This window comes from Argopecten irradians, chromosome 2, assembly GCF_041381155.1.
Source record: "Argopecten irradians isolate NY chromosome 2, Ai_NY, whole genome shotgun sequence".
NCBI lineage: Eukaryota > Metazoa > Mollusca > Bivalvia > Pectinida > Pectinidae > Argopecten > Argopecten irradians.
Window position 1 is genome coordinate 40,415,996 of NC_091135.1, and position 11,936 is coordinate 40,427,931.

The 11,936-nt window shown below is 33.1% G+C and overlaps 2 protein-coding genes across 2 annotated transcripts; one reads left to right on the top strand and one right to left on the bottom strand.

Moving 5' to 3' along the window:
* Nucleotides 1-1,233: 1,233 nt before the first annotated feature.
* On the bottom strand, nt 1,234-5,761 carry LOC138315477 (secretory immunoglobulin A-binding protein EsiB-like). The gene is made up of 5 exons (XM_069256527.1): nt 5,560-5,761; nt 3,406-3,547; nt 2,978-3,023; nt 2,596-2,682; nt 1,234-2,396 (listed from the first exon to the last, which is right to left on the bottom strand). The coding sequence occupies exons 1-5, from the start codon at nt 5,716-5,718 to the stop codon at nt 2,300-2,302; spliced, it is 531 nt and encodes a 176-aa protein (XP_069112628.1). The 5' UTR covers nt 5,719-5,761; the 3' UTR covers nt 1,234-2,299.
* A 1,423-nt stretch (nt 5,762-7,184) lies between these two features.
* Nucleotides 7,185-11,936, top strand: LOC138315480 (small nuclear ribonucleoprotein-associated protein B'-like). The gene is made up of 5 exons (XM_069256533.1): nt 7,185-7,336; nt 8,187-8,450; nt 10,370-10,556; nt 10,875-10,985; nt 11,475-11,936. The coding sequence occupies exons 1-5, from the start codon at nt 7,334-7,336 to the stop codon at nt 11,498-11,500; spliced, it is 591 nt and encodes a 196-aa protein (XP_069112634.1). The 5' UTR covers nt 7,185-7,333; the 3' UTR covers nt 11,501-11,936.

Here is an 11,936-nt window from a genome sequence, read left to right on the forward strand (position 1 = left end):
GTGTCGTTTTGTATTTTTTATCAGCAATATCCCTTTGGTTTTTTAAGCTGGAGTTTAATTGTAATTATCTCCCCTTAGTCCACATTTAGAGAAATGTATTTGATTTTATTATGTCCCCCAAACAAAGTGGTTTCTGCTCAGGTTTTTATTATTATTATTCTTATTTTTTCCACTTTCTTCCGCGGGAATGGTTTCCGACACTGTTCTCAGAAACTATTAGGCCGATGATCATGTAGACTAACTCCATAAGGTGTGGGATGTAGCAAAAAGGTGTTTTTTAGGGACCAGAAGTCCAAGATGGCCACCAGGGCCGACATCCTGTTTTCAGGTTTCGATCTCCAATCTCAATGAAAATTAGTCTATTGGGGATTTCAGGGATGGCGAACAACATGCATTATTTTTGTAGAGATTTTAGGTTTCCAAGATGGCCGCCAGGGCCTACATCCTGTTTTCAGGTTTCTGTCTCAGATCTCAATGAAAATTGGTCTTTAGAGATTTTAAAGAATGGCGAACAACATGCAAATATTTTTGTAAAGATTTTGATATTCCAAGATGGCGGTTGGCCAAATTCCTGTTTTCAGGTTTCGGTCTCCGATCTCAATGAAAATTGGTCTATAGGGGTTTTATGGGATGTCGAACAACATGCAAATATTTTCGTTACAATTTTGTTATTCCAGGATTGCCGCTGGGCCAACTTTCTGTTTTTATATTTCGATCTCAGATTTCAATGAAAACTAGTATATAGGGTATTAAGGGATGCTGATCAATATGATAAAAATTTTGAAAGATTGACGCTGGGCCAACTTCCCGTTTTCAAAGTTTCATTTGCAATTCATGGAAAATTGGTAAATGGGGGTTTTAACTTTCAAATTTTAAGGAACGCCTAACAATCATGATCACTGCCAAATCAATTCCTGTGAAGATAGCTTTGTAATTGGTATGTACATGTTAGGAGACCCTGAATTCGAATATAAAAGTACATCAAGATATTCATACACTGTGCAACTGCATTCTTGATTTGTTGCAGGAGGGAGGGGGTCATTGGGGGACTATGTAATGGTGTCCATCACAATGGGTACTAGTTACATTTGCTACAAAAGATTTCTGTGGAAAGTTTTAAAAAATATTTATGCATCCACTCTTTGAGTATGAGTATCATGAAATATCCAATAATGAATTATGAAGTGATCATCACCTCAAAACAATGATAAAAGATAAAACTTGAGACAGACCTTTGAATATTCAAGTTTAATCAAACAATTTCAACTTCTAAACATATCGCAAATAAAATATATGTGTACCTAGTACATGTATATACCATACCATAATATGGTCACAGTACTTCAACAGTATGTAAAAAATTATAGTTTGCCCACCAAAGCTGGACGGATTCATTGGAGAAGGGACTAACTAGAAAGTACAATGTATATACCGGTAATAAAAAAAATTAATAAAAAATGAATTGAACGAATTTTAACTTGATAAATTCATTTAAAATATGATATGGCTTTGAAAGCATTTGGAATGTGAAGTATTTTTATCAAATGAAAATAACATTGTATAAATGTGTAGATCAAAAAATTTAATGTACGGATACATTGTATATAATTTGGGGAAAGTAATCAAAATTCAAGTTTTGAATATAAGTTCTCAATCTGGTACCAGGTATTTGTAGCAAATAGCTGTGGAACAATCATTAGGCAATCAGCAGAATTTTTGGTTTACCTGTAATTATATGTACATTTGTACTTCAATCAGAATGGCATTTTTAAAGTATTTAATATTGCTATGCTGCATACATGTATATAAGAACAACTGATTTATTTCCCCCTTTTTGTTCAAAATTTTTCTAGTCCATAGATTCAGATATTCTTAATTTGTAATTATTTTTTTTTAAATATATATTTACATATCTATTATATAACAATATGGTTTTACTTATTACAAATATTAAAATAAAGAAATAAAATATGCATAGTTTTGAACATTACATGAAGACTACATCAAAGTTCCGTAGAAAGAAGAGGCTTCCTTGAAAAAACCTTACATACAATTGTTGATTTTAGCATGATTACCTTAACTATGAAAAAAACATATGAAAAAAGTTGATATGGCATTGTCAGAAGATCAATTTTCTATCACTTATGAAATACAAACAAAGGTGCATGTGTTAACATTGCACTGATCTCGATGTCTAAGAAACGGTACATGTTGTCAAAGAGTGGCTATGGGCTGTCCAGGGTAACTCTTTAAGGAATACATACAGGCCTCTGGACTACTAGACTGTTGAACTGGTGGGCTACTGGCAGCCCCCACGACTACAAACTTCATGGAGAACTTGATGGGCTTCTTTCACTCCTTTAGATGCAGCATGAGATATCAGTTGATGGGCTTCCCTAGAATTTGAAAAATAGCAATTCTACCAAACTGTATTTCTAAAATAATAAATTATGTTGTTTGTTAATCCTATTAACAAGGAGGGTCTTTTAAGAATGTGCCAAAAAGTGTGGTAAGCCAGAGTACCTAGAGAACAAACCTCACCTTAATAACATTTGAAAATGCCTTAATTACTTAAGTAAAACAAGAGCTGCTTACCCAGGTTTCAGATTTGTTTTGAACCCCTTAAGATGTCCCACAGCAAGATTGTAAGATGCATGAGGGTGTCCCTGGTCTGCTGCTTTTCTGAAATATTAAAGTTATAGAATTCCATTTTTGTAGGCAATTCATTAGTATTTACGATTTATTCACCACATAGCTCCTATTGGGCTTGGAGTAGAGACAAAATATGAAAAATAATCTGTATAAGCATTTTCATTTTCCAAAACAGTGACAGTGTAGTTTTCTGTCATAATCACCTGTTAAGCAATATTGTGAATGATTGCCGAATAGATTTTTGGTTATACCTAATGATAATGCTAAATTACGAAAACTGACATCAATATTTAAGATGCCTATATTTGAATTCAAGAGAGCCTACCTGAACCATTCCATTGCCCTTTGCTGATGTTTCTCAACTCCTTTCCCTGGGAAAACAGAACATAACTGTTACATTAATTATCATTTCTAATCAAACTACATAGTAAATACAATGAATGAATACTGACACTACTAATTTAAAAAATATCTATATAGATGTCATTTAAGGATGTATGTTACATGTATCTATTTACATGTAGCATTCTAGTACCTTCTGTTATAAAAAAATTCCTTAATTAGGAAAACAATGTTTTAATCATTATTTTCAAAGTATTCTAAATCATATTCAAAACAGTAATCTATATGTGTCAATCTGAGAAGAACATTGTATTTGTACAATAATTATAAACTGAAAGATTTCCATGAAGGGGGATAACTCATTTGCTATATCTCATCCATATTTAAATGTTTCGTAACAACTGAACATACCATGTAGATACCGCTGCCCCACTTGATGCTGGGCCTGTGGGTAACCAAGATATCCGTATGCATAGGTCACATGGAAATGGAGGTGGTCAAAGTAGTAATAGGCGTAAATACCAAAAGATAGTGTTGCAATGATGATCACAGCCTGCAATAAAATTGTTTTAACTTTAGTAGATTAGTGCAGTACTGTTAAGAACAGTTGCTTCTATAATTTAAAGCATTAACCACAGGACCATGTATAGTTTCTATATGAAAAAATAGCCAGAAATACTTATAAATTTTAGATGTATTTCTGGCTATTTTTTCATATAGAAACTTATGGCAAACCGTTTGGGTTTTTACCTATTGAAATGAAGATATCTCTATTTAATTAAAGGTATCTCTATTTAAAATGAAGATATCTCTATTTAATTGAAGATATCTGTAATTTGAATTTTAAATAAAGATATCTCTATTTAATTAAAGATATCTGTAATTTAAATTAAGATATTTCTATTTCAACTGAAAATAGAGATATCTTCTTTTAAATTACAGATATCTCTATTTCAAATTCAGATATCTCTATTTGAATTACAGATATCTTTTATCTTAATTGAGATATCTTTATTTTAAATAGAGATATCTTTAATTATTGTCCAATTAAAGATATCTCTATTTAAAATAGAGATATCTCTATTTGAATTAAAGATATCTGTATTTACACGTGTTTGCTCAGTACGAAGATTAATTTTAAAACACAAAGAAAATAATGATTACTCCCTAATCCTGATCAATGTTAATGAAACGCTTTTAATTGAATTGGATTTTAAGAATCCATATGCATGTATGATAACTGTAGGTCTATTAAACCGATAAACTTGCTATTTGTAGGGGATTTCTTAAGAACAGGACATGGCAACTGCTCTCCGAAAAACTGCGAACTGTTGCAGCTATAATTGAATAATATTGAAAGCGGAAACATATTGTAACTCCGTCTGCATTCCCCGCCATATTTTGCGTCACTACTGCTTTACTTCCGTCATGCATAAAACGGAGAGTCAAGGGAGCAGTCGTTTTTCCTATTTGATAGTTAAATACAGATATCTCTATTTCATGTCAAATAAAGATATCTCTAATTCAAATAGAGATATCTGTATTTGAAATAAAGATATCTGTATTTCTACAACATTAGAGATATCTGCATTTGAAATAGAGATATCTTTAATTGAATTAGAGATATCTGTATTTGAATTAGAGATATCTGTATTTGAATTAAAGATATCTTTATTTAAATGCAGATATCTCTTATTAAAATAAAGATATCTTTAATTGAATTAGAGATATCTGTATTTGAATTAGAGATATTAGTGTTGTATAATCGGCTAAAAATGATAATCGATCATCGGTTGGAATCGGAAGACTCATCCGATCTGATAATCGCACAAAATGATCGGTTCAATTTTCTATTCAAATTGCCTATAATCTATATATTAAAAGCTTGTTTTGCCCTCTCTGTTATGAGCAGTGGATAGAATGTTGAAAACAAAAATTTCTGGTCTGTTTTTGACTGTATTTGGTGAAAATTATTGACATGGAGGAATGTTAGGGAGTTTTCAGTGTATTTTAGGTTTTTAATAGAAAAATATTTGATTCCCAAGGAGTTTAATTTTTTTCCCGATGATCGATTATGACATTTTCAATCGATCATCGGATCGGTTGAGGGTCATCTAGCCAGTTAATCGATTATTGCTGATCATCAATACAACACTAAGAGATATCTCTATTTCGTTTTTAATGTAGAGATATCTCTATTTTAAATAGAGATATCTGTAATTCAAATACAGATATCTCTAATTCAATTAAAGATATCTCTAATTCAAATACAGATATCTCTAATAGTTGTAGAAATACAGATATCTTTATTTTTAATGCAGATATCTTCATTTCAATAGGTAAAAACCCAAACGGCTTGCCATAGAAACCATACATGGCCCTGTGCATTAACTGGCAAATAAATAAATCCCTGATAATAATCATTTTGAAAAATACGTATAAAATATTTCTCGCACTACAAAATAAGGTAGTAGGCCTAAAGTTACACAACATTACCGAAAGTGCCCGACTTGTCTTTGACTGATGATGTCAGTCCTATAAATAATAGAAATACAATACACATACCTCTGCAACGCGAATGTGCCATGGATCGGGCTTCTTTTTGCGAGCAAGATACACTTTCCCACCATACGGTAAACTTGGATCATATTCTGGTTCATTTTCAGGAATCAAACGCTGTCGTATTTCTTGTTCAGCTCCTGTTGTTCTTGAAAACGTCGCCATTTTCTCAGCTTCCACAGCCAATAACTTGCTGCCACCTGGCGGTAGCGTATGTGTCACTATAGAAACGACAGACACGAAAATCGATACCTGAGGGGTCCATACCATGCTATTGTTCCTATTGATTTAGTTTTAATATCAATTATGCATGACAGGTAGACTAGCTTGTGTACTGTCAAAAATCGATGATCATTTCATTGCACTTAGCTAAAAGGTGTCCTTATGTTAGATCTGCTCAAGATGGTAATAAATTAAACGTTTACAAGCTTAGATGGGCAGATCATAAAGTTGTTGTAAAAAGCACTACAGTAGTCTACTGGTTAAGTCTTACAACTTGAGTTAACCAGTAGCCCTATTCTGTTATACTTTTACAGCAAATTTATATGCTGGTACGCCAGTTTCATTTCAAAATAGGGTCTATTTCATTACATCAAACGATTTAATAGGGATTGGGCAGCAGGCTGTGCCTCTCCCTGATACGCCAGTGAGGTCTACTACTTATAAACAGTAGCATCATATCAGAGATTTTAAATACTATTTAAATCTCTGATTTGTTTAACGTGCGTGACTTTGACTCGGGTAAGGGTACAGCGTACATGTTGTACCTGCTTATTGATCAACGATTTGAAATTTCGATGGTATTAATCAAAATACTTAACAATGTTGTGGAATTTGTCACTATTTCTTGTCACATGTTTCATAAGGAATGTAGAACAAGACATTTATGTCATATTTTGCTTCGTGGTTATGTAACGAATTAGCCTCACTAAATTGTCCCTTTAACGCTAACGTGAACCTGTGCAAGGGAAAAATAATGATATGTAAAGATATTCTGGCTAACCTGCATGTGCTACTATTCCTGTGAGGCTCTTAACAGAAATTACTTTTAGTTTTATTTTAAAGTACTCTTAAACGAGATGGATAATTTTGTAGAATCCCAAAAGTTATATATACATGTATATTTGCTTACCGTAAATACTACAATTATCTAACTTCCTACACAATTTTAAATAGAAAATTAAACGTTTATTTTTATAACGCGGGTAGTCTTGTGTTTCCTGTCATCGTCCTAATATTACTGCACTATAATTGACTATCACTACTCCACGCTGCAAAATAGAGAAATGAAAAGAATGCATTTTCATAGTTTTGTAACTTTATCTTATGCCATGAATATCGATGTTCTGGTATTATAAGTGTTATTGACAAGGATTTATAAATCCTTAGTTATTGATAAACTTTTTTTTACATTTTCTTTTGTTTTCAAAACGTAGTGGACCTAAATACTTCATTTAAAATCTTTAGTTCATCTCAATATTTATATCATAAATACGCTGATCCCAAAACTTCAGCCTAAAACATTATTTTATAAGCCTTTATCAATAATTATTGTATTCCTTGTATTAAAAAAAATCAACGATGAATGTTTTTGTTTCAATTTAGCAGAGATTTAGTTTGTGCAAAAATTGTAGCACTAACAGTGTGCTTCCCTTGTTACCTCCCTTTATTCGCTCTCCAATACCGCGTACATTTTAGCGTTTCCGCCATTGTTTACTAGCAGGTGCCCCTGCATCAATTTTTCAATCCACTGCATCGACCGTCATTTACAGCAGCAAAAATGGTAATAATGTGTGCAAAACATTTATTTATAGTTCATCTTTAAAAAATGCATTTTATTTTCATGTAACGGTCTTTATTGAATGTAAACAATGTAGATGCCGGGTATCATTTGTAAACAAACCCAAACAAGATACGTTTTGTGTACGTTATAGTTATATATCACCAGTGTTTTCGATTCAGAAGTTTTAATATTATTTTTGCCTCCATGAAAATAAACTGTATTTTTCTCTTTGAATTCTATATTCAAAATGACTTCATTTTTTTAATATTGTACCAAAACTAAGCATTATTTTCCTTTTAGAAGTAAATCCTCTGAACCTCATCCTGTGTCACTGTCAACACAATTTTAAAATGTCTGTACTCTTATTACATATCATGGTTATCCTCCTATGCTATGAGTACTGTATTTTTGTAACTAAAGGGTGAGGTAGAAAGAAACATACAGACAAGGGTATATCTGCCGATTGTAGAGTTCGTGGAAATACTTTGAGTCGAAATCATGCATACCACTACCAGTATGAATATATATTTATTTGATGCATAACACTCACCAATTTGCTAATGGTTTTATTTCTTACATTTTCATTGGCAAAATGATCGGCAGCCAAGTTAGTAAATATCATATTTCACAAACGACAAAAATAAATGACAGTCTAAACTCTCTTTTATATAATCTTAGCTATTTGGACCTAGTTTTGCAAAATGCACATATGTAAGAAAGTTAACTTGATTACTGAATGTTTAAGCATATAACAATATCTGACTTATGCCTCACTGAGTTAGAAATCATTTACCTTGAATCACAGAAGAATGTGTATCAGAATTCTTAATAATTTCATTTGCATTTCCAGACGGTGGGCAGGAGTTCAAAGATGCTGCAGCACATCAACTACAGAATGCGATGCACTCTGCAGGATGGCCGCACATTCATTGGAACATTCAAAGCTTTTGACAAACACATGAATCTCATCCTCGGAGATTGTGATGAGTTCAGGAAAGTCAAACCAAAGAGCAGTAAAAGTGGAGAGAAAGAGGAAAAGAGAGTTTTAGGTCTGGTGCTTTTACGTGGGGAACATCTGGTCTCAATGACAGTGGAGGGACCACCCCCAGCTGAGGTAAATCTTTTATTAAATTAGATCAGCCATTTGCTTGAGCTGTCTTCATTAGGTTGGGGACACTCCCGTATATGCAGGATAGTCCTGCATTTGAGTAACAGTCCTGTGTTTGAGGGATAATTTACAAATGCAGAATTCTGTGAAATGAAAACTGATGAAGTTGTTTTAAACATTGTTATCAAAAAAGGGCGTCATAATTTTAACATGGCATTATCACTAATACAACTTTCCAAATTATTATTCAAATGGAAACAAATTTCATTATCTAAATGTTTGTAAAAGTCACAAACAAAATCATCTCAATAGCTTACTATGGAGCTAAAAATAGAACACAGGTAAAAGTAAATAAACCATGACATTTGGACTAAATTTCCCTGATGGCTATACACTGTAGTCTATGGAGAGCACCTAAATTGTCACTTTATAACATAGTGAGATAATAGAATCCAATTGTTCATACACATAGTTTTCAATCAGTTATGTGGCTATCTGAAAATTATGAAGCCCTTTTTTGATACAAATTTTTAAAACAACTTTATCCATTTTCACTTCACAGAATCCTGCATTTGCATAACAAAATTATCCCTCAAATTAGTACTAGAACGGGTAACCGGATAACCGGTTCACGGTTTGGTTTCAGCTTGTATCCGGTTAGCATTTTAGCTATTCGATAACCACCATATACATTTCGTACGGCAAAAATACTCCTCAAAGTAATGAAATTCCTGTACTAACGAGCGTCTTCACCTATAGTATAAAGTATACATGCTTTCCGAAGCGCAATTTTGTAATGAAATTAAAAGTGTTACGACAACAGTGTTGTTATCGGAAACTGGATCATCACTAAAACGCTTATGGGTGTCACTTGGCTTCTATGCAAACGTTCCAGTGAGCGTGAATCGTGATATGCGCAAGTGCCGTGTGCAAAAGAAACCATGTGCAGGAAGTAGGCCTACTTTGACGTTGTAAGTGTTTACACCGATTCTCATTCACCATCATGGTTTTATTAAAAACAAACAAAATAAATCTAATTTGAAGTAATTATTCTTTGTGTAAATGAGTGTTTCCAGAAAGATATGAATAATTGTTAAGGAATCCAGACGACGTATAACTAATTCATGGCACTGAAACGTACTTAATAAACGACTAAAAAAACGCTTACGGTTACGATCCGGATAACGGTTACCTTAAACAGGCTTAAAAATGTACTGTTGTTCAACACAACTAAAGACAACTAACATGTGCAAGACAACAATTACAAAATACAAATGAAAAGACAGTTTCTATGGAAATTTGTTTAGATCCTGTTTTAACTTTCTGATAACTGGTTACAATTCCAAAAATTTTTACTAACCAATTTTCTGCACTATTTTCGTTCCTCAAATACACCTGGATTATTACTCATCACACTGCAGGTATTCAAATAGGACTATCCTGCATATAGGGGATTGAATTATGTCCCCAACTTTAAAACTGTTTGTTTTAGTTGATCAACACAACTAAAAGACAAACTAAGCATGCTGCATGATTTTTATGAGTATTAAAAAAACTCCATCTGAGATTTGAGCCAAAAGACATATCAAATTTACAAAAATACAAATGAAAAAGATGATTTCAATTCTTGAAATAAAAAAGCAATATAGGTCTATTGGAAATTTGCATTTAGTATTTTAGAAAAAAAACTGTTTTAACTCTTTCTGATAACTTAATCAGGGGTATAAAATTAAGCGTTTGTACATAGTTTATGAAGCGATTTGAATATCATCTGCACTTGGAGATATTAGAAGAATATAAATACTTTTTCTTGATCTGCACATTGTATTGTAATATATTTTGGAGAAATTCTGGAGTAAATTTCATGTTGATACTATTGACAAATCCTTATGTGATTAATTTACCAAAAAGCTTTATTTACACAGGAAGGTATTGCTCGAGTTCCTCTGTCTGGTGCTGGACCAGGTGCTGGTATCGGACGTGCAGCAGGGCGTGGAATGGGTGGAGGCCCACACCAAGGACTGCAGGGTCCAGTCCGGGGTGTAGGAGGACCTGGATCACAGATGATGAACCCCAATCGCAGTACAATGTCGGCACCACCACAGATGAGAGGTATAAAAAACTTCAAATACACCATGATTCAGTTTAGAGTTTACTAGGAAAGTCAGAATTTCCATAGAAGCACATTGATGTGCTATCAGTACATGGCCATTGCTCCATATAGCTTTCACATGACTTTCAAATTAGTGACGTTGAAGGCTTGCGGCAATATGTCAGGACATAAAAGACCACAAAGACAACAATTATTTTGTTTGGCATTGAAAACTTATCAATAATCCTCATCTCTTGACAAACAGTTAAAAACAATTGACTTCCTGGAGAATTGACATATAATAATTGCTTGATTCACATCTATTTTGCTGTTGCTAGGTCCACCAGGGCGAGGTGGACCCCCACCAGGCATGATGGGAATGCGAGGACCACCAATGGGAGGCCGTGGTGGACCAGGAATGAGAGGACCACCACCCGGCATGATGAGAGGTTAGTCATACTCTATTTTATGTGATCGGTTGTCAAATGTTGAAAGCATCATTACATAATGTCTCAGGGAATGTTTGTATCTTAGTAAATTACACTACTGTATTCAAGTAATAAAAGAAATACATCAGCAGATTTCTGGTGATCAGTCAAAGTGTAGTGAATAGTTTTATGAAAGGAAACCAGGACTAAATATTTTCAGTTTTTGTGTGTTTTATGTCATAAACTTTTTACAACTTGTTATTACTTACTGAACTCATCATTCCAGTAACAGTCTTTATATGATGATTCTTGATCAATGTGTAGTAGAAATTTAATGTTGATAAAAATGACAATTCAACATGGACAGTATTTTGAATGATTATGACATGTGATAATTGTGATTTCAGTTTATTTCACATGTATCTATCCATGTTTGTAACTGAATACATCAAACTTTCTAGTTGTGCTGTAGTGATTGCTTGTAAGATAATCATTCTTTTTAAATTTCAGGACCACCCCCTGGAATGAGAAGGTAGAAATAAGTGTAAATATCCAGTGACACCAGCCTACCACCTAGCAGTACTGCGTAAATGAGACTGCATAAGAACATCTAAAGTCAAGGTTTTCTATTCAATTACGGACAAAGTTACAAGTAGAATGTTAGTCCGGAGACATCATCATTGAAAATTGATATGTAAAAGTTATGAATGTTGTAACATTTCAGGATCAAATTCCATTTGTGAGAGATCATTTTCTTTTACATCCATCATGTGATTGTAAGATAAGTAGATCTTATGTAATTTGAAAGAGAGTTTTAAGAATTGTAAGGAGAGTGAAAGCTAGTGTATTTGAAAGAAAGGTTTTGTTTTCATGGGCCAATCTTGGCCAATTCATTTCATGTTTTACTTGGTGAGAATGTTGAATAATCATTCATCAATTTGTCACTTAATAAAGTGATTTAATAGAAAGAAA